This window comes from Schistocerca gregaria, chromosome 2, assembly GCF_023897955.1.
Source record: "Schistocerca gregaria isolate iqSchGreg1 chromosome 2, iqSchGreg1.2, whole genome shotgun sequence".
Classification (NCBI taxonomy): domain Eukaryota; kingdom Metazoa; phylum Arthropoda; class Insecta; order Orthoptera; family Acrididae; genus Schistocerca; species Schistocerca gregaria.
This window is the reverse complement of record NC_064921.1, coordinates 223,593,442-223,620,564: the sequence shown is the minus strand read 5'-3', so window position 1 is coordinate 223,620,564 and position 27,123 is coordinate 223,593,442. Positions and strand designations below refer to the sequence as shown.

Below are 27,123 nucleotides of genomic sequence, written 5' to 3'. Positions count from 1 at the left end.
TGTCTTACAAAAGCAGACGTATAATATCACAAGAAAATAATTAATACTGTCCTATTATGGACTGACAATGAATGTACAATTTTTTAAAAATTACTGTTTAAATTTTTTAAGTAGTTCCTGTACGCCTTCACGGAATGTCTTGAGTAACTCCATGTATTTCGGAGTAGAACTTTCCACACGATGAAGCCATTCCTTGATGTTAGGGAGCTTGGTGGGGACGATTCCACTCTCTGGAACAAGCTGAAAGAAAAACAAATTGTGGTCGTGATGTGTACTGAATGCGTTACCAAAGTTGAAAGCACTGTCAGAATGAAAGAATAAAGTTGAAGTTTAAAAATGTTTCATTAATATGTCACTTTGCATTCTTCCCGTGGATAATAATAGACAGTTTTTCCTCTGGACTGTGGTGGCATCGCTTCGTGCCATTTAATTAGCAATAAACTATGTTCTTTACAAAAGGAGGAGGAGTAGGGTTTCACGTTCCGTCCGTGAAGTGGTCCTTAGAGTTCGCGTACAAGGTCGGATTGCGGCAGGATGGGGAAGACAATCGGTCGTGCGTTTTCAAAGGAACCATACCAACATTTGCCTAAAGCGGATTAGGGAAATCACTGAAAACCCAAATCTAGATAGGGATTATACACTACTGGCCACTAAAAGTGCTACACCACGTAGATGACCTGCCACAGACGCGAAATTTAGCCGACAGGAAGAAGATGCTGTGATGTGCAAATGATTTGCTTTTCAGAGCATTCATACAAGGTTGGCGCCGGTGGTGACACCTACAACGTACTGACATGAGAAAAGTTTCCAACCGATTTCTTATACACAAACAGCAGTTGACCGGCGTTGCCTGGCGAAACGTTGTTGTGATGCCTCGTGTAAGGAGGAGAATTGCGTACCATCACCTTTCCGGCTTTGATAGAGGTCGGATTGTAGCTTATTGCGATTGTGGTTTATCGTATCACGACATTGCTGTTCGCGTTGTCCGAGATGCAATTACTGTTAGCAGAATGTGGAATCGGTGGGTTCAGGAGGGTAATACGGAATGCCGTGCTGGATTCCAACGGTCTCGTATCACTAGCAGTCGAGATGACAGGCATCTTTTCCGCATGGCTGTAACGGATCGTGCAGCCACGTCTCGATCCCTCAGTCAACAGATGGGGACATTTGCAAGACAACAACCATCTGCAGAAACAGTTCGACGACGTTTGCAGCAGCATGGACTATCAGCTCGGAGACCGTGGCTGCGGTTACCCTTGACGCTGCAGCACAGACAGGAGCGTCTGCGATGGTTTACTCAACGACGAACCTGGGTGCACGAATGGCAAAACGTTATTTTTTCGGATGAATGCAGGTTCTATTTACAGCATCATGATGGTCGCATCTGTGTTTGGCGACATCGCGGTGAACGCACGTTCGAAGCGTGTATTCGTCATCGCCATACTCGCGTATCACCCGGCGTGATGGTATGGGGAGCCATTGGTTACACGTCTCGGTCACCTCTTGTTGGCATTGACGGCACTGTGAACAGTGGACGTTACATTTCAAATGTGTTACGACCCGTGGCTGTACCCTTTATTCGGTCCCTGCGAAACCATACATTTCAACAGGATAATGCACGAAGGCATGTTGCAGGTCCTGTTCGGGACTTTCTGGATACAGGAATGGCCAGCACTTTCTCCAGATCTCTCACCAACTGAAAACGTCTAGTCAATGGTGGTCGAGCAACTGGCTCGTCGCAATACGTCAGTCACTACTCTTGATGAACTGTGGTATCGTGTTGAAGCTGTATGGGCAGCTGTACCTGCACACGCCATCCAAGCTCTGTTTTATTCAATGCCCAGGCGTATCAAGGCCGTTATTACGGCCAGAGGTGGTTGTTCTGGGTGCTGATTTCTCAGGATCTATGCACCCAAACTGCGTGAAAATGTCAGTTCTAGTATAATATATTTGTCCAATGAATACCCGTTTATCATCTGCATTTCTTCTTGGAGTTGCAATTGTAATGGCCAGCAGTGTATCTATACGTAATACTGCGCAAAATTATAATGTACACAAGTGCATGAGACGCTTTTAAAGTGGGAATTATTATTGTGCAACGACTTACAACGACGTGACAAAAGTCGTGGGATACCTCTTAATACCGTGTCGGCCATCCCTTTGCCTGGCGTAGTGAATCAACTCGACATGGCATGAGCTCAACAAGTCGCTGGAAGCCACTGGGGAAATACTGAAGCGTGCTGCATCTACAACTGTCAATAACTGCGAAAGTGTTGCCGGTGAAGGATTTTGGGCATGAACTGACTCCTCGATTGTATCCCGCAAGTGTTCCACGGGTGGCAAAATCATTCGCTTGAATTATCCAGAATGTTCTTACCAATCGAGAACAGCTGTGGCCTGGTGACATGGTGCACTGTTATCCATAAAAATTATATGCTTTTTTGGGAAGATGACGTCCATGAATGGTCTCCAAGCAGCCGAACACAACAATATCCGGTCAATGATGGGCTCTTTGGACTAGAGTTCCCAGTCCATTCCATGTAAACACAGCCTACACCATTATGGAGCCACCAGCTTGCACAGTCTCTTGTTGACTACATCTATATCTACATCCATACTCCGCAAGCCACCTGACGGTGTGTGGGGGAGGGTACTTTGAGTACCTTTATCGGTTCTCCCTTCTATTCCAGTCTCGTATTGTTCGTGGAAAGAAAGATTGTCGGTATGCCTCTGTGTGGGCTCTAATCACACCGATTTTACCCTCATAGTCTCTTGGCGAGATATACGTAGGAGGGAGCAATATACTGCTTGACTCCTCGGTGAAGGTATGCTCTCGAAACTTCAACAAAAGCCCGTACCGAGATACTGAGCGTCTCTCCTGCAGAGTCTTCCACTGGAGTTTATCTATCATCTCCGTAACGCCTTCGCGATTATTAAATTAGCCTGTAACGAAGAGCGCTGCTCTCCGTTGGATCTTCTATGTCTCTTCTATCAACCCTCTCTGGTACGGATCCCACACCGGTGAACAAAATTCAAGCAATGGGCGAACAAGTGTACTGTAACCTACTTCCTTTGTTTTCGATTGCATTTCCTTAGGATTCTTCCAATGAATCTCAGTCTGGCATCTTCTTTGCCGACGATCAACTTTATATGATCATTCCATTTTAAATCACTCCTAATGCCTACTCCCAGATAATTTCTGGAATTAACTTCTTCCAGTTGCTCACCTGCTATATTGTAGCTAAATGATAAAGAATCTTTCTTTCTTTGTATTCGCTGCACATTACACTTGTCTACATTGAGATTCAATTGTCATTCCCTGCATCAGATGTCAATTCGCTGCAGATCCTCCTGCATTTCAGTAGAATTTTCCATTGTTACAACCTCTCGATATACCACAGCATCATCTGCAAAAAGCCTCAGTGAACTTCCAATGTTGTCCACAAGGTCATTTATGTATATTGTGAATAGCAACGGTCCTATGACACTCCCCTGCGGCACACCTGAAATCACTCTTACTTCGGAAGACTTCTCTCCATTGAGAATGACATGCTGCGTTCTGTTATCTAGGAACTCCTCAATCCAATCACACAATTGGTCTGACGGTCCATATGCTCTTACTTTGTTCATTAAACGGCTGTGAGGAACTGTATCGAACGCCTTGCGGATGTCAAGAAAAGCGGCATTTACCTGGGAACCCGTCTCTATGGTCCTCTGAGTATCGTGGACGAATAGGGCGAGCTGGGTTTCACACGATCGTCTTTTTCGAAACCCATGGTGAGTGCTACAGACTTTTGTATTCTTCAGGAAAGTCATTATACTCGAACATAGTACGTGTTCCAAATTCTACAACTGATTGACTAGAGATATAGGTCTACAGTTCCGCACATCTGTTCGACGTCCCTTCTTGAAAACGGTGATGATCTGTGCCCTTTTCCAATCCTTTGGAAAGCTACGCTGTGTTGAAGACCTACGGTACACCGCTGCAAGAAGGGGGGCAAGTTCGTTCGCGTACTCTGTGTAAAATCGAACTGGTATCCCATCAGGTCCAGCGGCATTTCCCCTTTTGAGCGATTTTAATTGTTTTTCTATCCTTCTGTGATCTATTTCGATATCTACCATTTTTTCATCTGCGCGACAATCTAGAGAAGGAACTACAGCGCAGTCTTCCTCTGTGAAACAGCTTTGGAGAAAGACATTTAGTGTTTCGGCCTTTAGTCTGTCATCCTCTGTTTCAGTACCATTTTGGTCACAGAGTGTCTGGACATTTTGTTTTTGTCCACCTACCGCTTTGACATAGGACCAAAATTTCTTAGGATTTTCTGCCAAGTCAGTACATAGAACTTTACTTTCGAATTCATTGAAAGCCTCTCGCATAGCCCTCCTCACACTACATTTCGCTTCGCGTAATTTTTGTTTCTCTGCAAGGATTTGGCTATGTTTATGTTTTCTGTGAAGTACCCTTTGCTTCCGGAGCAGTTTTCTAACTCTGTTGTTCTACCACGGTGGCTCTTTTCCATCTCTTACGATCTTGCTTGGCACATACTCATCTAACACATATTGTATGATGGTTTTGAACTTTGTCCACTGATCCTCAACACTGTCTGTACTTGAGACAAAACTTTTGTGTTGAGCCGTCAAGTACTCTGAAATCTGCTTTTTGTCACTTTCGTTAAACAGAAAAATCTTCCTACCTTTTTTAATATTTCTATTTACGGCTAAATCATCGATGCAGTAACCACTTTATGATCGATGATTCCCTGTTCTGCGTTAACTGCTTCAAATAGTTCGGGTCTGTTTTTCACCAGATGGTCTAATATGTTATCCCCACGAGTCGGTTCTCTGCTTAACTGCTCAAGGTAGTTTTCAGATAATGCACTTAAAAAAATTTCACTGGATTCTTTGTCCCTGCCACCCGTTATAAACGTTTGAGTCTCCCAGTCTATATCCGGCAAATTAAAATCTCCACCGAGAACTATAACATGGTCGGAAAAATCTAGTCAAAATATTTTCCAGATTTTCCTTCAGGTGCTCTGCCACAACAGCTGCTGAGTCAGGGCCTACAGAGACATCCAGTTACCATGTTTGAGCCTGCTTTAACCGTACCTTCACCCAAATTATTTCACATTTCGGATCTTCGTCAATTTCCTTCGATACTATTGTACTTTTTATCGCTTTAAACACGCCTTCCCCTTCACTGTCTAGCCAGTCTCTGCGGTATACATTCCAATCTGAGCTTACAATTTCTTTACTGTTTACATATGGTTTCAGCCAACTTTCTGTTCCTAGTACCATGTGGGCATTGTGACCGTTATTAATGAGAGCAGTTCTGGGACATTTCTATAGACGCTCCTGCAGTTTACTATTACCACATTAATATTGTTATTCCCTGTTACGTTTTGCCTACTACTACCTTGTCGTGTCTCAGGAGGCGTCTTGGGCCAACGATTTCGTAGAGTCTATGCCGCACTGTAACCCTACTATCATCTTTTACCAACTGCAATCGGGAGCCATATGATCAGGCCACATCTTCCCAGTCTTCTGAGGTCCAACTGACATGGTCACGAGCCCACGAGAGACGCTGCAGGCGATGTCATCTGTTAGCACGCAGTGTTGCTTGTCTGTTCCCATTGAAAATTCTATGCAGACACTGCCGCTCTCGGTCATTAAGTGAAGGCCACTGCCACTGTTGCCACTGCTTGTTGTTGTTGAGGAGTAATACCTGAAATCTGGTACTCTCGGCACACTCTTGACACTGTGAATCTCGGAATACTGAATGCCCTAACGATTTCCGAAATGGAATGTCCCATTCGTCTGACTCCAACTACCATTCCGCGTTCAGAGCTTGTTAATCGTCGTCGTGTCGCCACGCTGGAAACCTTTTCACACCAATCACCTGAGTACAAATGACAGTCCCGGCAATGTACTGCCCTTTTACATATTTTATACGCGACTCTGCTGTCATCTGTGTTGTACGTGCACAGAGCTATCCCACGACTTTTGTCACCTCAGTGTATGTTTGGTGAATAAGTGACAAGAACAGCCTTGTACCTCGATTGCTGTCAGAGAGATGGCGACAGCGTAGTCGGCGAGGCTGATGTTGTCCCCGGCCAGCCACTGCTTCCCTTCCAGCATTCTGTTGAGGCTCTCCAGCCCGTCGTTCACTTTGTCGATGTTACTGGGGTCGGTCTGTTTGCCGTCTAATTTCGGCCGCTGTTGAAAAAGAATTGTTATTTGACTCAGTACTCAATAATTATGTTGAATACATCGTTACTGTGGTAAATGGCCTTGAAAGTTAGAACCAAAAACTAGGAAACATGCAGCAAAGGGAAAAACGCAGGAAAAAGAATTGTGTAATTTTTAAGGCTCATCTGCATTGTTTATGTTACACATAAGTAGTTGATCGATAGGCAAGTGTCGGCCATTTTGACAGAAAGCTTATCAAATTAGTTTCAGCAGTTATCGGACATCTTTCCTGAAGTTATTAATGTCAGTAGCAAAAAGATAAATACTTCCATCTAAAATGGCATAACATAGCCATTAAGTAAGTATTTGCCGGAATAAAGAAATCTTAACTTGAGACTGATAGATAAATCAAGGTAGAAACTTTTACTTTCTCAGACAGAGTGCGTGAATCAAGTACCGTATGTCATGGATCAACACCAAGTCTTAATCTCTTCCCATTTTCTTTTCATACCTTACGTCTCCATTGTGATCCTCTCCTAGGCTACAAACACCACATCACGAGTCGGAGAGAACAGCACTATTAGACAGTGATTCACAGAGAGATTAGGATCTGGAAACAATTTCAATGTGCTCAGGCAATCCGTCCAGTATACTTTGTTCCCAATGATATTCGGAATAATTATTTAAAACGAATAATAATAAATTCGGAATATGTTTGGACAACTCATTAAATAGACCACGATCCACAAGTAAGAGAGCTCTGGGCTCTAATGTCAGTCCACATAAATTACTCTACCGTAACGCATGTAAATCATTATAATGAAATAGATGAGAAGTTATCTCGTTTCTCTCAGCGGTTTGGGCCACTGTAAAGATCTCAGGTTTGCATATATGTTAGTTCATGTAATGCCGCGATGTTTTGTTGAGTTTATAGGTGGAGCCAATGGGTAGTCCATACCCTGCCAGAGGTCCATTGCGGGTAAAATGGAGAGGAATAGATAGCATTTGTGTCCCGGCGAGATCACTCTGGCCCCATTGGGCGCTCAGTCTGGTGGTCTTCCGGCGGGGACCGCTCTCAAGGCAGAGCTCAGTTGATAGCCTCTGTTCCTCTTCAAGTGGCCATCATTAATCCTAATTCTGGCGGCTTCCCTAACTACGCTGTTTCAAAAGCCCTTTGCCTACACGGGCCGTACGTTCGATTTCGAACGGCCGGAGTGAAGTGTAAGAAATTTGTCGTTTGTAAAGGTATAATAAAATAAGCCATCGAGATTAAGATCAGTTTTGGTCTCTGCAGCAGACACTGGAACTTACCATAAAAAGTTGGAATGCAACTGATGCTTTTATTACATCAGCAAAACCATCTGTAAATTGCAGAGACACAACTCGAAATAATTTCTGTTGTTTACGATTAGCTTGCGATGCACGGAAACGTTTACGCTGCCACAGAGAAGCAAGTCAGTTCAAAACCTTATCGCCGACCGTCCTAGCGGCAGTATTTTTTAAGGTGTGTCATACAGTCACGTAATAGGCCTGCGACCATTTTATGAAATTATAAATTTCAAACATTGCTGTTACGGTCGTTGGAGAAAAGATGTTTAGTCACTTGATGTTCAGCAACTCAATTTTATTTAGGTGTTTCGAGTAACTGATCTTCAGCATATCTGCAGAAAGAATATAAAAGTCATGAAGAACCACAGCTTATTTAAATCAAATTGTATTAGATTCTTCATTTATGTGGCCATAGTGTCCGTAGTTGCTTTATAATTCACGAGGGTATGCACTGATGTACATAAAAGTGTATTGTGAGAAATGCATAGTGCTGCAGAACTTCTAAAAATTAGGCCAACATTATCAGTGTCTAACACAGAAAAACAACGATATGTTAGCAGACGGCATTTCCCGATGTAAGCGAGAAATCAGCCGAAAAATCACCACCACTAATGATGCTTTACCTCAATAAAGCTAAAAGCGCCTGGGGAAAAAATCACGCAAATTAGTAGTACCCTCATGAAATAATAATAAAATTGGCAGAAATTAGAAACCTACATTAAAATGAGTGTACCAAAGAAGGTACGGTAGTTCTTCATACTACCGGTATTGCGTCGTGAAGGATTCACCAATTTCATAGTACAACTGAGTAATATATTTTGTTGTCACGTACAAAATAACAAACATAGCCACTGACGGCGCTAAACGCACATGAAAAGCCGGGTAAAGATGCAAAAATATTTAAAAACAATGCACATTGAATAGAAAGTTATACAGCAAAAACCATAAATACATCACTACAAAATTCCGGATCAAGAGAATATCAATACATAAAAACTAAATCGAAGATGAAAGAGTAGGGATAAAACAGATGATATTTAAAAACAATGCACATTAAATAAAAAGTTATACAGCAAAAACCATAAATACATCACTACAAAATTCCGGATCAAGAGAATAACAATCTACAAAAACTAATCTAAGATGAAAGAGAAGGGGTGAAACAGATGATATTTAAAAACAATGCACATTAAATAGAACGTTATACAGAAAAAACAATAAATACATCACTACATAATTCCGGATCAAGAGAATAACAATACATAAAAACTAAATCTAAGATGAAAGAGAAGGGATAAAACAGATGAAGGCTCTGGGGTACAGTAACTACGTCGCGTATTCCATAGACAGAGAGATGGAATGGACTATAACACATTTGTAGGTGGAGTACTCCAATTTAGATTAATCTATTCAGATAAAATACGTATGATTAAAGTTAAAAAGGACAAATGGAGGGCTTCAGAGAAACCCTAACACATTTACTTCATTACAAAATCCATAAACAACGAGCAAAACAACGTAGTTCATAAATAAAATTAATAGAATTTTCATAACAAGCACCAAAATAAATAAAAAGAAAATAGGATGGCCCAACTTCAGTGTGGAGCATTACCGTGTACATTAACAATTATTTAGTTCCAGAGTTCGAAAAAAGTCAACAATCTTGACATATTGTTGGTAAAAACGTAACACTCCAAAGAGCAAATACAGCAGCATATAAAAATTCTGAATGTAGACCAAGACAATATACATACGCTGTGCACCTCATAATGCATGTGCACAGCCTATGTAATGCTATTTTTAAGAGTTGTTGTTTTTGTTTTTCTGATGCTTTGTTTGTACCTGCATTGTGTCAATTTTTCGTTTTTTCTTTTCGCCGAGTTTGGCACTACATATTCCTTAAGTATAAAGTTAAGTTCCGCAGCGTATTTGCAGTCACTTTATTGTTTTTTCATCTATACTTCTCATTGTCGTGATCTGCGTTCGCTTATGAGTTGCACAGCATATGTTTGCTGTTCTAGTCTACATTTTCCGTTTTTATGTGGTACTCTATTTGCTCTTAGCAACGATACATTTCTACCAATAATGTGTCAAGATTGTTGACTTCTCTTAAAGTCTGGCACTATATAACTGTTCATGTACACAGTAATGCTCCGCACTCAAGTTAGGCCATTCTATTTTCTTTGTTTATTATTTTGCTGTTTATTATTATCAAGATTGAATTCATTTTACTTGTGTACTACACTATTTTGCTCATTGTTTATGCGTTTTGTAGTCAAATGAAGATGTCAGTGTTTACTTCCATTTCCCCCACTTTAATTTAAATCATACGTAATTTATCTTACTACATTAATCTAAATGTATTAAATATTGTTGCTTCTCTCTGCCCATGGAATTGCCGTGCAGCCTAGTCTTCGTCTGTTTTATCCCTTCTCTTTCATGTTAGATTTGGCTTTTATATGTTGTTATTCTCCTCATCCGAAATTTTGTAGTGATGTATCCATGGATTATGCTGTATAACTTTTTGTTTAATGTGAACAGTTGTTAAACATTTTTGCATTTTTACCTGGCTTTTCATGTGCGTTCAGTGCCGTCAATGGCCGTATTTGTTATTTTGTTCGTGACGTCAAAATGTATAGCTCAGTTGTACTACGAAATTGATGAATCATTCACGACGCCATCCCAGCACCACCATACCACCTTTGGTATACTCATTTTAATGTAGGTTTCTAAATTCTGTCAATTTTATTATTATTTGTTTGAAATAACATGCGGTTCCTGGTACAAGATTAGCAATCAACAGCCTTCTGCTGTCACACAGCGGAAGGTATCTGCTGTTAGGGACTTATAATGCCGCGTGTTCATGCGCGCACCGATAAACACTTGCGTGCCTCGAAGATCTATAGTCACTCAAGGCTGTGTGATAGGTAGTACATATCTGGGTCGAAATTGTAAATTATGCATCAGCAAGTCGTATGGACTTTGAGGGGACTCAGACAGTAGTGAAGTTTGGTGACCGAATTTGTTCGCGAGACCCTGACAAAGACACAGTCTTTGCCTTCAGCCTGCTGCCTAAATGTCGATTACCCGATTCCACCATGTAGTATAAACGCTTTATCTTGCGAGGGTGACTTGGGTGGATTGAATCGACTTTGCTCTGGATTATGGCGAGATAGTTGCTGGCTAGTGCGCTTGCGCTGCAGTTATGTGATTTACACATTACGTGGTTTTCAGGTTATGGAGCATTAGATTTCTTCCAGGGATACACTTTGCTGTCGAGTCTAGCGTTGGAAATGTAAGATCCTTTCCGTACATTCCATTTCTCATAACGCGTGGGATCAATTTACGGGTTTATTCAAATGGCTTGTCTCGTTGCCCTTCATTCGTCAGATAATATTTTGGGCATTTTCTAACGGATAATTGAGTTAATCCTGTAGATTTTATTTGTGCCTGTTGTATCCGGACGGTAATGTAAGGACAGAATGCTCGTCCAAATGGATTTTTAGACGTAACACGATATCTGGTAGTCAAGTATTTGGTCGTTATATTAGATCTGAGTATAATTTTTGATGCTTATTTCCATACCCCTTGGTTTGTGTTAAATGGAACGGATTGAATCTATAAACCCAACAAATTTCACATGCCTAGTTAGTAGCTGCGGAATGGGTATTGCAAGAATTAAAGTTTGTTTTGGCTTGGCTAACTCTTGTTAAACCTCCTTTAACTATTCGGTTGCGTTATTCACATACGGGTCAGGTTTGATGTAAAGGGGTGACGTTTCAGTGCATAAAAATCAGGATCGTTATCTCTTATGAACTTACAGGTTAAAGTAAAAGGTAGTTGCATGTTTTCACCAGTTAGTTTTTTGTTCAACTATTTTAATGTAATAAGAAATACCAGCGATTCTTTCCATTTTATTTATTTTTAATTTACATAAACATGAATTCTAGGCCGCTACTTTCAGGTGACTGCCCTTGCTACAAGCCGTCTTATAAATGAACGTTGGTGTGGGCCTAACACCGCTCCCCAGGTTTCAATTGAAAGCTGCCAACTGCCGCTAACATACAGTTGTCTCATAGCACGGATTAACGTTTCTCGCTGTTGATGAAGAGACAACATATGATTCATACGCGACCTGCTCCTAGCCCCTCCGTGGGCAACTGTTAGTGTGCATAGCCAACCCTAGCACCACCTGTGAAAACGTGACTCAGACCCCATTTCGATACTTCACCTGACGATAATGAGAGTGATATTTACTGAAACATCGCTTCATTTCGACGAACTCATCTGGCAGCGAACCCAGGAACTTAAAATTAATGAGAGTGATATTTACTGAAACATCGCTTCATTTCGACGAACTCATCTGGCAGCGAACCCAGGAACTTAAAATTGTAAACGTCAGTTCTTCTACTCCCTCCTACGTTGTATCGTTCAATAGTCGGCACATAAAGTCACTTTTACGTAAGCACGTTGTAAAATGGAAGAATACTTATTTAGACAAGTATGAAAGAGGGAAATAAAGTGATACTTACGAAAACACTCACAATCCTGCTGTAGAAATCTTGGTCAAAAAACAGTCTCTGGTCGACGAGGACCCGTCTGTTGACATCTTTCGGGTAGAGAGCATCGTTCTTTCCGTACTTAGAAATAAGGTACATGGCTATGGCGCGGCTGTTTGCAAAAAACAAAAATATTACTAAAGAGTAGGCTCAGAAATACTGGGCATTTATACATAACGAAAAGTTATTGAGAATGTATTCGTTACAGAAAGAAGGAGATTTAAATCTGGTTAACTTTTGCGAATTAATTTCATTCTGATAGGTACACTCTTGGAAATGGAAAAAAGAACACATTTACACCGGTGTGTCAGACCCACCATACTTGCTCCGGACACTGCGAGAGGGCTGTACAAGCAATGATCACACGCACGGCACAGCGGACACACCAGGAACCGCGGTGTTGGCCGTCGAATGGCGCTAGCTGCGCAGCATTTGTGCACCGCCGCCGTCAGTGTCAGCCAGTTTGCCGTGGCATACGGAGCTCCATCGCAGTCTTTAACACTGGTAGCATACCGCGACAGCGTGGACGTGAACCGTATGTGCAGTTGACGGACTTTGAGCGAGGGCGTATAGTGGGCATGCGGGAGGCCGGGTGGACGTACCGCCGAATTGCTCAACACGTGGGGCGTGAGGTCTCCACAGTACATCGATGTTGTCGCCAGTGGTCGGCGGAAGGTGCACGTGTCCGTCGACCTGGGACCGGACTGCAGCGACGCACGGATGCACGCCAAGACCGTAGGATCCTACGCAGTGCCGTAGGGGACCGCACCGCCACTTCCCAGCAAATTAGGGACACTGCTGCTCCTGGGGTATCGGCGAGGACCATTCGCAACCGTCTCCATGAAGCTGGGCTACGGTCCCGCACACCGTTAGGCCTCCTCCAGTGGTGTCGCGATAGGCGTGAATGGAGGGACGAATGGAGACGTGTCGTCTTCAGCGATGAGAGTCGCTTCTGCCTTGGTGCCAATGATGGTCGTATGCGTGTTTGGCGCCGTGCAGGTGAGCGCCACAATCAGGACTGCATACGACCGAGGCACACAGGGCCAACACCCGACATCATGGTGTGGGGAGCGATCTCCTACACTGGCCGTACACCTCTGGTGATCGTCGAGGGGACACTGAATAGTGCACGGTACATCCAAACCGTCATCGAATCCATCGTTCTACCATTCCTAGACCGGAAGGGAACTTGGTGTTCCAACAGCACAATGCACGTCCGCATGTATCCCGTGCCACCCAACGTGCTCTAGAAGGTGTAAGTGAACTACCCTGGCCAGCAAAATCTCCGGATCTGTCCCCCATTGAGCATGTTTGGGACTGGATGAAGCGTCGTCTCACGCGGTTTGCACGTCCAGCACGAACGCTGGTCCAATTGAGGCGCCAGGTGGAAATGGCATGGCAAGCCGTTCCACAGGACTACATCCAGCATCTCTACGATCGTCACCATGGGAGAATAGCAGCCTGCATTGCCGCGAAAGGTGGATATACACTGTACTAGTGCCGACATTGTGCATGCTCTGTTGCCTGTGTCTATGTGCCTGTGGTTCTGTCAGTGTGATCATGTGATGTATCTGACCCCAGGAATGTGTCAATAAAGTTTCCCCTTCCTGGGACAATGAATTCACGGTGTTCTTATTTCAATTTCCAGGAATGTATTTCAGCTGCTCAGTGGCATTTTGAATAAGACTACCTTTCAGCACCAACTGTTTTGTTTCTATATGCTCACATCATTTCTATCCCTATGGACTCAACATAAGATGCTTGCATGTACAAAACATGATTAACTAAATTATGCTGGAATATTTAATTATCTATATAATTATGTGTATTGTTTTACTAGACTATTGCCGGCCGTTGTGGCCGAGCGGCACTAGGCGCTTCAGCCTGGAACCGCGCGACCGCTACGGTCGCAGGTTCGAATCCTGCCTCGGGCATGGATATGTGTGATGTCCTTAGCTTAGTTAGATTTAAGCAGTTCTAAGTTCTAGGGGACTTACGACCTCAGATGTTAAGTGACATAGTGCTCAGAGCCATATGAACCATTTGAACTACACTATTACTATTTACAAGATAATGAAACATTACAACCCTTACTGCCACGGCAAGCCTTCTAGATGGAGTTCAGGATGGAAAACGTGAAATAATGACGATAGAAGTACGTATTCATATCTGTCACCAAAGTTAATATAGTCTTCTGAAATACACGAACAAAACTCTAGATATGAGCACTAATTAGCTTTTCGTGTGTTGCGTTTGTATTTGTAATAATGTTAGTGAAAAATACGAGGAATTTTGTTTGACCGCGTCTTGCTTAGCCCTTTCGGGGAAGGGTGCAGGTATTTAGTGGAGTTTGCTCCTTCCCACACAAAACTACTGCACTGAGGAGAGAGTATAATTACTACCATATACAATTTTGATTTTCTATGAACCTAAGAAATGTCGGTTGTATTATTTTTTTGTTTTGAGATCCTCTTGATTTCAAGAATAGTCAACGAATAAATTCTACACTTACACATTTTTCTACAATGAAATGTCATAACACTCAACCACACGCAATATGACACGAGAGACAACCTTCAAAAGTCTCCGCATGACGAGTGTTACTGTGCATAAAATTACCCACAAAAAGTTGAGAAAACCACTTTCCTGGGAACTTTCAATTATACTGATTCAGAGCTAGCACTCTCAAGGCTTAAGAAAGTTGAAGAATTGTCAGTAAAATGTAACAAAAAGTATTCGAGAGATGTTTAAACACACTGTTTTAAGCCTCACCAACTACTAATGGAACCACAGAAAATGAAACGAATCGGATACTGATGAAGTAAAGCTTGGGACTCTACTAATTTAATGATTATTATATATTTAATTGATAGTGGCTTCTCAGATAATGCGTATACCACTTTTTTGAATTTAAAAGCATTTGTTCCTTCGAATTTGAGCGCTCCTCAAGCATACTTCAAGCAAATACTGCTTGTATAAGATTTCCGTGGAACAGACAGGAAGTGAAGCAGTTCAGATGCTATGAGTCTTAACTACAGTAGCAAGGTTGTCGATAACAAACAACCGTTAGTAGCCCAAAGACATCTATGTGGCAATGGGAAAGTTAGTAATGTAGGCAGGTACAAACCCTTTTTTGCACTGAATGCAGAAAAGTACTCACTGCACTGAAATAATGGTATGGATAATAATCTCTTTCTGTTAGAACCTACCGTTGACAGATGTTCATTGCAAGTGATGCAGTGGTTCACTTGGTATAAGGATTAGACATAAGATCAATGAGTTTATAATAAGAGGCACCCTGAATGTGACTCCAGTGATTTCTGGAGACTGCAGATGATTCTGTGGTCTCTTCTGTCTTGTATAAACTCAGTGCGCTCAAGGAAGATAGAGGTAAGAGTTAACTTCACTGGAGCTGCCTCACGTAATGCATTTTGTGAACTGCCGCCGAAGAACGTAACGTGCTACCAGTGGAATACTTAGGCTCAAATATAATATTGTATGTGCTCCATTCCCTAGAACGTCAATTATTATGAATGAAGAGCTAACTCGGACTCAATTGTAACACAAACTCACTCTGTGAATAGATTACATCGTCCTCATTTATAGTGTGCACATACAACTATTTAGGTGCAGCATACACATATGCAATTTTAGACTGAGCGACGTAAGCAGTCATAGCCTAGACAATGAATACCCAGTACTGTGCTTGCATTTAGAACTCAGTTCTCAAGAGAATATTAACATAACTTATTTTAAATTTAAACGTTTTTGTTTTGATCATTATTGTCGACACAATTCTCACTACTGCCCATCCTTACCAAGCTATCTTCTTCCATAATTCCTTATTTCTTCATTAATTATCTGAAAATTTTAACAGTAACGTTGCCAAAACGTTTTTTATGTTCCCGTATAAGGACAGACAGTATAGTTTTCATAAAGGAAAATTTTGTGTGGATGAAAAAGCATTTAGGAAAAGTTAACCTCCAGAACCAGACAAGAAAGCAATAATAGCTGCTGACAGCTTTAACTGCGTGCGTAATGCTCTTTATGGATCAAAAATATATAGCTTTATCGTTTTAGGAGAAAATATAAAGCAGTCCTCAGTCTGCCGACTTGCGACGTGTCTAAAAAGCAAATACACATTTCCACACTACTTAACCTAAATTAGCCTAAGGACAAACACACACACCCATGCCCGGGGGAGGACCCGAACCTTTGCCGGGACCAGCCGCACAGTACATGAGTGCAACGCCTAGACCGCTCGGCTAATCCCGCGCGGCTACTAACTACATTTTCTGCCAAACTCAAGAGGGGCCTTTTTTCCTTTCAGTATCAAAAAGGAGTTTTCTCTTTCAAATAAAGCCGATTGTTGTTAGTAAGCAATTTACTAGCAGGAAACTTTTCGAAACAGAAGTGACTTTCAGTTACGAGATGCATCGTACAGGTACCAACAGCTTCTCATTGTTTTTGGCATCGTAATAAGGTGTTTCTCATTTTCATTCCAAGGGAACAACAAATTTAAATGGTTCAGATGGCTTTGGGCACTACGGGACTTATCATCTGAGGTCATCAGTCCTCCAGACTTAGAACTACTTAAACCTAACTAACCTAAGGACATCACACACATCCATGCCCGAGGCAGGATTCGAACCTGCGACCATAACAGCAGCGCGGTTCCGCACTGGGCGCCTAGAACCACTCGGCCACAACGGTCGTCGAACAACAAGTCATGAGGATGAGAAGAAAGGTACATTATACTGAAACCAAAACATTACAAAACACTAAATTTTCTTTCTGCTTTCGAAGACTCATTTTGGAATATATTGAGAAGGCACTGTTATTCTTCGAGGAGTAGTAACACTGTTCACTACTACGTCTGTAGCCTTACCTCTCGGCAATGTACAGGCCATTATCCTCCAGCGTCGGCACAGTGTGTTGTGGGTTTTTCTGAAATAAGGAAAAGAATCACAAAAAAGTAGACATATGACATCTGAGATATCAATTTATGATGAAAGGACGTCTAGAGAAGAAATTAAGGAGTATAAATGTATTTATTTTCCAGGCACCACATTTCTATAATAAAAAATTAACAAACATTCAATAAAACCACTTGTTGTAGCCAAACAACACTGTTGCAAAGTAAATCCGTATAAAATACATGATAAAGTATATTATTCTTCAGATACTCCAAGATCCATACTTCGACTCGTTTTCTACATGATTTCTGAATACATTCTAAACATTCACAGAGAATGTTGGTAATTTTAGATAGTAGTTTACAACAAGAAATGGCGGTAGATAAACACACTTCTTCAGTTATTTTTTGCACTTATTAATACTTAAGATATACTAAAGATATATGTTACCTTCAACATCTCAGGCGTCTTCAGGTCCTTAGCAAGATCGTTTATGTTCACTATTTTCAAGTCAACTCCAACAATACCAGCCACTAGACGTACCAAGCGGCATGGAGCGCTCAAAGGGCTGATGTAGAGAGTCAGAGGACCCATTGTGGATTCTGAAATGCATCACATCTTTTCAGATCTAAAATAAACTTCTCCTTGGATGATGTGTTTGTGATTATGCTATGCCGTGTACTTATCAAGTGTACCGGGAGAATAAATATTGTTTCGTCACAGAAATTCATGAGTTAGGTAATAATTCCAGGAATCATTTTGTTCTCCGAAACATGATTTGCTCTTACAGTTATTCAGTAATACAACAGTAAAGTTTGAGACACCGGGGGCTATCTGAAAACAGTGACAGATCCAGCGGACAGCGCCGCGGGGGTACTCTGCGATACCGCTTGTAAATTTCTTATAGAGAGTGAACTGCTTCTTGTTTCATTCATAGGAAACTCACCGTGTTATAAGTGTGCTAATGTGAGCTTTCTCTTTTAATAACACTGAGAGAGAAATAAATCATTTCAATCCCTTTGCATGTCTTCATGATAGTTTTTTCCAAGTCGAGTGTTTATTTTAAACAATATTGCTCGAGAACAACATAGTGAGCTATACGGTATGTTTTTTACAGACAGGAGTGTTCAGACACGACAATCTTAATGACGGTTAAAATATGAGTTTCTCAGTAATTAATTTCATACATATACATTTATTGTTGTTGTTGTGGTCTTCAGCCCAAAGACTGGTTTGATGCAGCTCTCCATGCTACTCTATCCAGTGCAAGCCTCTTCATTTTCGAATAATAACCGCAACTTACATCCTGAACTTCCTGATGACGACATCCTCTTGAGTAGTCCCCGCGCGAAAATCCGAACGGGGGACTATTTTACCTCCGGAATGTTTTACCCAAAAGGTCATCATCATCATTTAACCATAAGGTGCAAGCCCTCGGGAAAAATTGCGGCTGTAGTTTTCCCTTGCTTTCAGTCGGATGTATTACCAACACAGCAAGGCCGTTTTGTTTACAAGGTCAGATCAGACAGTCATCGGAATGTTGACCCCAACAATTGAAAAGCTGCTGCCCCTCTTCAGGAACCACACGTTTGTCTGGCGTCTCAAGAGATACTCCTCCGTTGTGATTCTACCTGCGGTACTGCTGTCTCTAAAGCTGTAGTACGAAAGATCCATGCGTCATGGAGGGTTGACATATACATATCCAATAATGATTCAGAAAGTGACAGAAATCAACACTATCAGAGACTGCACAAACCCCTTTAAAAAAAGCTGACAGTTTGCAATGATTATATATACAGAACCTCACCTGACGCCACAGATATCCAGGCTATTTCACAAATTTATGGAACATTCCGTTGGCACTTGGAGGAACAGAGATGTATTAAAGACTAACAAACAAAGTATTAATCTTCTACTACAATATTTATTTCATATATTGTTATGAACAGGCTTTCGGCTTCCTAATTGATCATCCGACAAGTGAACACTAATATTGCGTGTGTCAGTTTTTAATTGCTGTTTGAAATATTTGAGCGCAACAAGTCTAACATATTCTATCTGATCAGACGTATAGGACAACCCTATGCAATGTAGAATACACCGCCAGATGTCACGAGAAGTAGACCCAGTAGTGTAACAGGAAACAGGCAGCAGAGCATTGTCAGCAGGGACGCAGTAACAGCAGAATGGATTGGTCAGGAGAGCTGACTGACTCCGAATGTGAAACTAATTATTATTATCAGCAACAAAAGCTATTAAGGAGTAAATGTATTAAGGAGTACAAGTATTGGGAAGTGAGTATAAGAACTGCAAAATCCTTAAAAAGTGTTTTATAAGATACACCAGCTTTACACAATCCTCTTACTACTCGAGTCTGCTGAAAAAAGAAAAACACAATATTTGCTTCCGGTAACTGCATAATACGTAGCAAGTGAACATATGTAAAATTAGTCAACTTTCTTGTCTTGAAATCAGCACAAGGAGAAGTGCTTCGATGGGCATAACACGCGGAAATGAGCCTCTTGATTAATTTATCCGTATGTTCTCCAGTTTAAACTCTTATCCGTCTGAACCACAAGGAATTTCACACACTGCGCTTCATTCAATGTATTACCACTCCTCTTGTGTTATTGCTTATTTGAAACCGCTACTATGTGTCTACATCTACATCTACATGACTACTCTGCAATTCACATTTAAGTGCTTGGCAGAGGGTTCATCGAACCACAATCATACTATCTCTCTACTATTCCACTCCCGAACAGCGAGCGGGAAAAACGAACACCTAAACCTTTCTGTTCGAGCTCTGATTTCTCGTATTTTATTTTGATGATCATTCCTACCTATGTAGGTTGGGCTCAACAAAATATTTTCGCATTCGGAAGAGAAAGTTGGTGACTGAAATTTTCGTAAAAAGGTCCCGCCGCGACGAAAAACGTCTATGCTGTAATGACTTCCATCCCAACTCGTGTATCATATCTGCCACACTCTCCCCCTATAACGTGATAATACAAAACTAGCTGCCCTTTTTTTGCACCCTTTCTTTGTCCTCCGTCAATCCCACCTGGTAAGTATCCCACACCGCGCAGCAATATTCTAACAGAGGACGAACGAGTGTAGTGTAAGCTGTCTCTTTAGTGGACTTGTTGCATCTTCTAAGTGTCTTGCCAATGAAACGCAACCTTTGGCTCGCCTTCCCCACAATATTATCTATGTGGTCTTTCCAACTGAAGTTGTTCGTAATTTTAACACCCAGGTACTTAGTTGAATTGACAGCCTTGAGAATTGTACGATTTATCGAGTAATCGAATTCCAACGGATTTCTTTTCGAACTCATGTGGATCATCTCACACTTTTCGTTATTTACCGTCAACTGCCACCTGACACACCATACAGCAATCTTTTCTAAATCGCTTTGCAACTGATACTGGTCTTCGGATGACCTTACTAGACGGTAAATTACAGCATCATCTGCGAATAATCTAAGAGAACTGCTCAGATTGTCACCCAGGTCATTTATATAGATCAGGAACAGCAGAGGTCCCAGGACGCTTCCCTGGGGAACACCTGATATCACTTCAGTTTTACTCGATAATTTGCCGTCTATTACTACGAACTGCGACCTTCCTGACAGGAAACCACGAATCCAGTCTCACAACTGAGACGATACCCCATAGCTCCGCAGCTTGATTAGAAGTCGCTTGTGAGGAACGGTGTCAAAAGCTTTCCGGAAATCTAGAAATACGAAATCAACTTGAGATCCCCTGTCGATAGCGGCCATTACTTCGTGCGAATAAAGAACTAGCTGCGTTGCACAAGAGCGATGTTTTCTGAAGCCATGCTGATTATGTGTCAATAGATCGTTCCCTTCGAGGTGATTCATAAAGTTTGAATACAGTATATGCTCCAAAACCCTACTGCAAACCGACGTCAATGATATAGGTCTGTAGTTAAATGGATTACTCCTACTACCCTTCTTGAACACTGGTGCGACCTGCGCAATTTTCCAATCTGTAGGTACAGATCTATCGGTGAGCGAGCGATTGTATATGAGTGCTAAGTAGGGAGCTATAGTATCAGCGTAATCTGAAAGGAATCTAATCGTTATACAATCTGGACCTTAAGACTTGCCCGTATCAAGCGATTTGAGTTGCTTCGCAACCCCTAAGGTATCTACTTCTAAGAAACTCATGCTAGCAGATGTTCGTGTTTCAAATTCTGGAATATTCCATTCGTCTTACCTGGTGAAGGAATTTCGGAAAACTGCGTTCAATAACTCCGCTTTAGCGGCACAGTCGTCGGTAACAGTACCATCGGTACTGTGTCTTTGAGAGATAATGATTTAAATTGTTAGTTGTGAACAATTTGTAGGCTGGCTCAACTATCATTTCCACTGTGTCTGCTAAGGTTGAGTATGGAGCGTTGACTAGTGTGCTTGTGTGGTCAGCAAACATTACAGGTTTTGAACTGCCCTTTAAAGTAGCGGCGGAAAGAGTGTTCTACTTTGATGCACTTTTCCGACTTTCGCCTTTAGCCAGCACTGTAATATAAGTTTTATATTTTTGTTATTCCATATATACAGGGTGGTCCATTGATCGTAACCGGGCCAAATATCTCACGAAATAAATGTCAAACGAAAAAGTTATAAAGAACGAAACTTGCCAAGCGTGAATGGGGAAACCAGATGGCGCTATGATTGGCCCGCTAGATGGCGCTGTCATAGGTCAACCGGATATCAATTGCGTTTTTTAAAAAGGAACCGCATTTTTATTACATATTCGTGTAGTACGTAAAGAAATATGAATGTTTTAGTTGGATCACTTTTTTCGCTTTGTGACTGATGGCGCTGTAATAGTCACAAACATGTGGCTCACAATTTGAGACGATCAGTTCGCAACAGGTAGGTTTTTTAAATTAAAATACAGAACGTAGGTACGTTTGAACATTATATTTCGATTGTTCCAATGTGATACATGTACCTATGTGAACTTATCATTTCTGAGATCGCATGCTGTTACAGAGTGATTACCTGTAAATACCACATTAATGCAATAAATGCTCAAAATGATGTCCGTCAACCTCAATGCATTTGGCAATACGTGTAACGACATTCCTCTCAGAGCGAGTAGTTCGCCTTCCGCAATGTTCGCACAAGCATTGACAATGCGCTGACGCATCTTGTCAAGCGTTGTCGGTGGATCACGATAGCAAATATCCTTCAAATTTGCCCACAGAAAGATATCCGGAGACGTCAGATCCGGTGAACGTGCGGGCCATGGTATGGTGCCTCGACGACCAATCCACCTGTCATGAAATATGCTATTCAGTACCGCTTCAACTGCACACGAGCTATGTGCCGGACATCCATCATGTTGGAAGTACATCGCCATTCTGTCGTGCAGTGAAACATCTTGTAGTAATATCGGTACAACATTACGTAGGAAATCTGCATACAATGCACCATTTAGATTGCCGTCGATAAAATTGGGCCCAATTATCCTTCCTCCCATAATGCCGCACCATACATTACCCCCCAAGGTCGCTGATATTCCACTTGTAGCAGCCATCGTGGATTTTCCGTTGCCCAATAGTACATATTATGCCTGTTTACCTTACAGTTGTTGGAGAATCACACTTCCTCGCTAAATCGAAAGAGTGCAAAAAATCTGTTATCGTCCCGTAATTTCTCTTGTGCCCAGTGGCATCACTGTACACGACGTTCAGACTCGTCGCCATGCAATTCCTGGTGCATAAAAATGTGGTACGGGTGCAATCGATGTTGATGTAACATTCTCAACATCGACGCTTTTGAGATTCCCGATTCTCGCGCAATTTGTCTGCTACTGATGTGCGTATTGGCCGCGACAGCAGCTAAAGCACCTACTTGGGCATCATTTGTTGCAGGTCGTGGCTGACGTTTCACATATGGCTGAGCGCTTCCTGTTTCCTTAAATAATCTAACTATCCGGCGAACGGGGCGGACACTTGGATGATGTCGTCCGGGATACCGAGCAGCATACGTAGCAGACACATGTTGGGCATTTTGATCACAATAGCCACAATTCCACACGATATCGACTTTTTTCGCAATTGGTAAACGGTCCATTTTAACACGGGTAATGTATCAAGAAGCAAATACCGTCCGCACTGGCGGAATATTACTTGATACCAGGTACTTATACATTTGTGACTATTACAGCGCCATCTGTCACAAAAAAAGGAAAAAAAGTGATCCACCTAAAACATTCATATTTCTTTATGTACTACACGAATATGTAATAAAAATGGGGGTTCCTATTTAAGAAAACGCAGTTGACATCCGTTTGACCTATGGCAGCGCCATCTAGCGGGCCAACAATAGCGCCATCTGGTTTCCCCCTTCAAGCTAGACGAGTTTCATTCTTTGTAGTTTTTTCGTTTGATGCTTATTTCATGAGATATTTGGCCTGGTCACTATCAATGGACCATCCTGCAAATGCTGAAGTTTTTTCTGGCATTACAAAAGTTACTCTGGAAACTCAACGTTTTCCCAAACGTGAAACACGCTCCAAGCTATAACATGGTCATGTACCAAAAAATATACGACTTGTAATCGAGACAATCTTGTCAGAACTATTTTTAATAGTTCAAATGTTGAATTGTTACTTTACTACACACCAATGCACAGTAAGCAAATTAATTTTAACAGAAACCAGTTACAAGTTAAATACATTTTGAAACCGAAGCTACTGTAAAATAACTCAACTTTTCACTTTCAGGACAAATTATTAAGACATCAAGAAAAACCTCAGTTCATCTGCGAATGTCACATGTTCCATGGTAATATATCTTCTTCTCTATCAAAGTACAAGATGGTACACGACAGACGAAGTTTGTCCACATGTTAAATAAACAATGAATAAAATTCTATATATTCACCATTCAATAATAATAATATTCCAGATTTCTTTAAGACACAAAGGAATTATAGCCACTGGCTCCGAGTGGACATTGATTGAAATCAACGGGGAAACTGGAAAATTTGCACCAGACTGAGTTTCGAATCTGGGTCTCCTGCTTAATAGGCAGCTGCTCTGAACACCAAGTCACACGGCCAAAGTGACAACTGCAGCTCCAAGTCAGCACGCCTCTCGTCAGACCCAAATACTTTGACACAAACTTTCAACTTTCCACATTGATTTCATCCAATGCCCTCTCACAGTTAACGTCTATAATTCCTCTGTGTCATGATCAGGCACCACATATATTATACAGCGTCTAAATGTGCAGGACGTGGAATATTTACAAATGCCGTGCCAAACACATCCGTGTCTCTAACAACAACAAAAACTGTAGAGTATGCCGGAAACTGTTTATGGTGGTCCCCTGTGCACATCCCGTCATTTGATCACAAAATCAGTCACTAGACTGAAGTACCGACCAAAAAATATCGCGTGTTCCTAGGTACAATGTCCTCTACGTACGATGTACTCTACTAATTGAAAGACCACTGAAGTAGGTTATTTTCAAGCCTGAGATATAAGTTGATAATGAGACCATCTGCTTACTGTTATGGACGCAGGATTCCACCCCCGCAAGTGGAATGCAGCTAGTTGCATAACATATTAGTTTATAAGCATAATTTTGCGATAGGCTTTGGTAAGGTCGCAGAATATAACAGTAGGATAATTTATCTGATTTAGCTCTGGTAACACTTCATTTGTGAGGCCTTGTATTCCTTTCTCAATTGAGAACCGATACAAAAGCAAAATTGAGAGACAGTTGACAAGTTGTGTTCATTTAAGTGGATCATTACATATTCTCAAACTTTTTTTAGACACTAGAGCAGTAATGTAGGCCTGTAATCAGTAGTAGTTTGCTTATCTCCAATGTTGTATACGTGTGTTACTTAGGCTTATTTAAGTCCGTCAACAAAAATTCCCTGAGTTATTAATTGATAACAAAAATAGCGTAAAGGTATATGAAATCACAACAAGATTTTAGTATTCTGAAAGAAACACCATCATGTCCATCAAACTACTACCTTACTTTTTAGTGACCAGATGAGTTCTGTAATCTCCTCAGAGCATGTGTTTTTATAACTAACATCTGTTCGTAGTGCATGCAGTGTCTGTACAAGTAAATCTTGCTCGTTTAATACTGAGTGCAGTGTTTGCAGCCACTGTGAAGAAGCAGTCATGGAATATGACGGCCAATGACTTGAAAAGGTCACCATTTCCGACAGAGCTATTTTCTGCTGGCTGATTTTTATTTGGATCCCTAGTTTGCTTCTTGTAGAATAACTTTCCAAATAGGTTTTTGCCGTATCCTTTGGTGGTTGCTACATGAGTTTTCCTTTTTATGACAGAATGGGGGATTTGACAATGCTGATGGCAATGGAGTTCAAATCTTGACTACTGCTTGTTCTTTGAATTAGATACAGATCACTCTTACTGGCACAAGATTCTTTAATCACAAGAGCTATCCACCCCCCACCCTTGCTTCTGTTTAATAATGTCGTTATCTGTTTTCCAGCAAAACAAGTCACAAATGTTGTCGAAATATGTTAAGAAAAGAATTAAATTTTCCACCGACACTGTTTTATAAATTTCTCCCCCTCGTTCTTCCCGTAATTTCTCTCTAAATCGATTCATTGTTTATGATTCTCCGATAGATTTAACCGCTCAGTAAATTTCATTGTTAACATTTGACCATAACTGTCTGATAAATAGTTTACTTGGCTTTACAGCCATATAACTGCATGTTTTTGGGTCATTATCTGTGATGCAAACAAACGATATTCTTTATGAATGACTGCGCTGTGTGTTGGCGTGTTTGCATACGATTTTTGATTCCAACAATTTTCAATTTAGATATTATTATTTGTTTGCTGTCAACAGCGAATTGGGATTTGGACATCACGAACTCAGTACAAGGAGGGTAGCAAGATTAATAACTCAACGTCTTGAAGAGGCCATCAGAGACGGTTTGCAGTTCCTGTCTAGATAACGAAGACCATGACTCTTTTTTAGGAACCTTCTAGGAATTCCGGTAAAATTAGTTAAGTATATAAAGGAAAAACCAGATCTGTGACAGTAGAAACACTCATCTGCTTCTCCGCTGTGCAGTCTCCTGCACACACATAACGTGTCAGGGCCTAATATATATAACTAATGATGTTTATCAGAGGAAGCTGGGACATACTAGTGTTTCCTTGTTCCTAACGCCAAGTAAAACTCTTGTTGTCCATAAGCAGTAAACTGCGTACGATTTGACTATGAATATATCGATTTAGATGTACCAGCTGCAGCATATGGTCTCATTATTTTTTGAGTATTTATAAGGCTAGGTTTTTACGGACAGAGAACACAGCCACGCTCGAAAAAGACAGATTTGCAAAACGTAACGCAGGAGCTGAATAATCACAAGCGTCCAAAACGTAAGTCACTAGGCCGACTTCTGAACCAGACGTCAGCCACTTGATTATGGTGTGGCGATCGTGGTGATAATGATATGTTCGTCATCACCTCTCGTCCGATATGTTGCTAGTCAGATCTTGAGTATGAAAGACCGTCTCAATAACAGCGTTCAAACCAGCTCCATTGAGACCAGAGGTAATTTTGTAGCACTGCTAGTAATCGCGAATACGAAGGCGCATTGCGTGTAAAACTTCGCAGACGAAATGGATATTCTAAGTTCAGTGAGCTCTTAAATCAGTGGATTTGTTGGCAGGACGATGTTATCCCTAAGTTTATTTTGACTGCATGTCAATTGTATCATAATACAAATCAAACGTATTGGTAATACAAACCTGCAGATTTAGCGAGGTTCTTTGCAAACCATTATTTTGGTTGTGGCATGTGTGGCCTTAGAATCAGCTCATACGCCATTTACGTACAGATTCAGACGAATAATAACGGAATACTTAACATTTTTCACAAATACGTCACCTTTGGCTGATTAGAATGTTACTTTAATTATAAGAGACCATCATTGATATTATTAACTTGAAACGTAATACTGTCAACGCACGTTACATTTTGCAGTGCAGTTTTGACGTCTAGCGCAATGACTGAGGAAACAGTACATACCTGACTAGTTGACGAACAGCCAAACGTCGTGTGATACTTCTTCTGGCGTCTCCCAGTAACTAT

At 41.3% G+C, this 27,123-nt stretch overlaps 1 protein-coding gene across 1 annotated transcript; it reads right to left on the bottom strand.

Moving 5' to 3' along the window:
* LOC126335648 (glutathione S-transferase 1-1-like) lies at positions 1–27,123 on the bottom strand. The gene is made up of 6 exons (XM_049999103.1): positions 27,061–27,123; positions 17,441–17,592; positions 16,963–17,021; positions 12,048–12,186; positions 6,052–6,213; positions 1–240 (listed from the first exon to the last, which is right to left on the bottom strand). Exons 2-6 carry the CDS (start codon positions 17,582–17,584, stop codon positions 91–93), a joined length of 654 nt encoding a protein of 217 aa, XP_049855060.1. The 5' UTR covers positions 17,585–17,592; positions 27,061–27,123; the 3' UTR covers positions 1–90.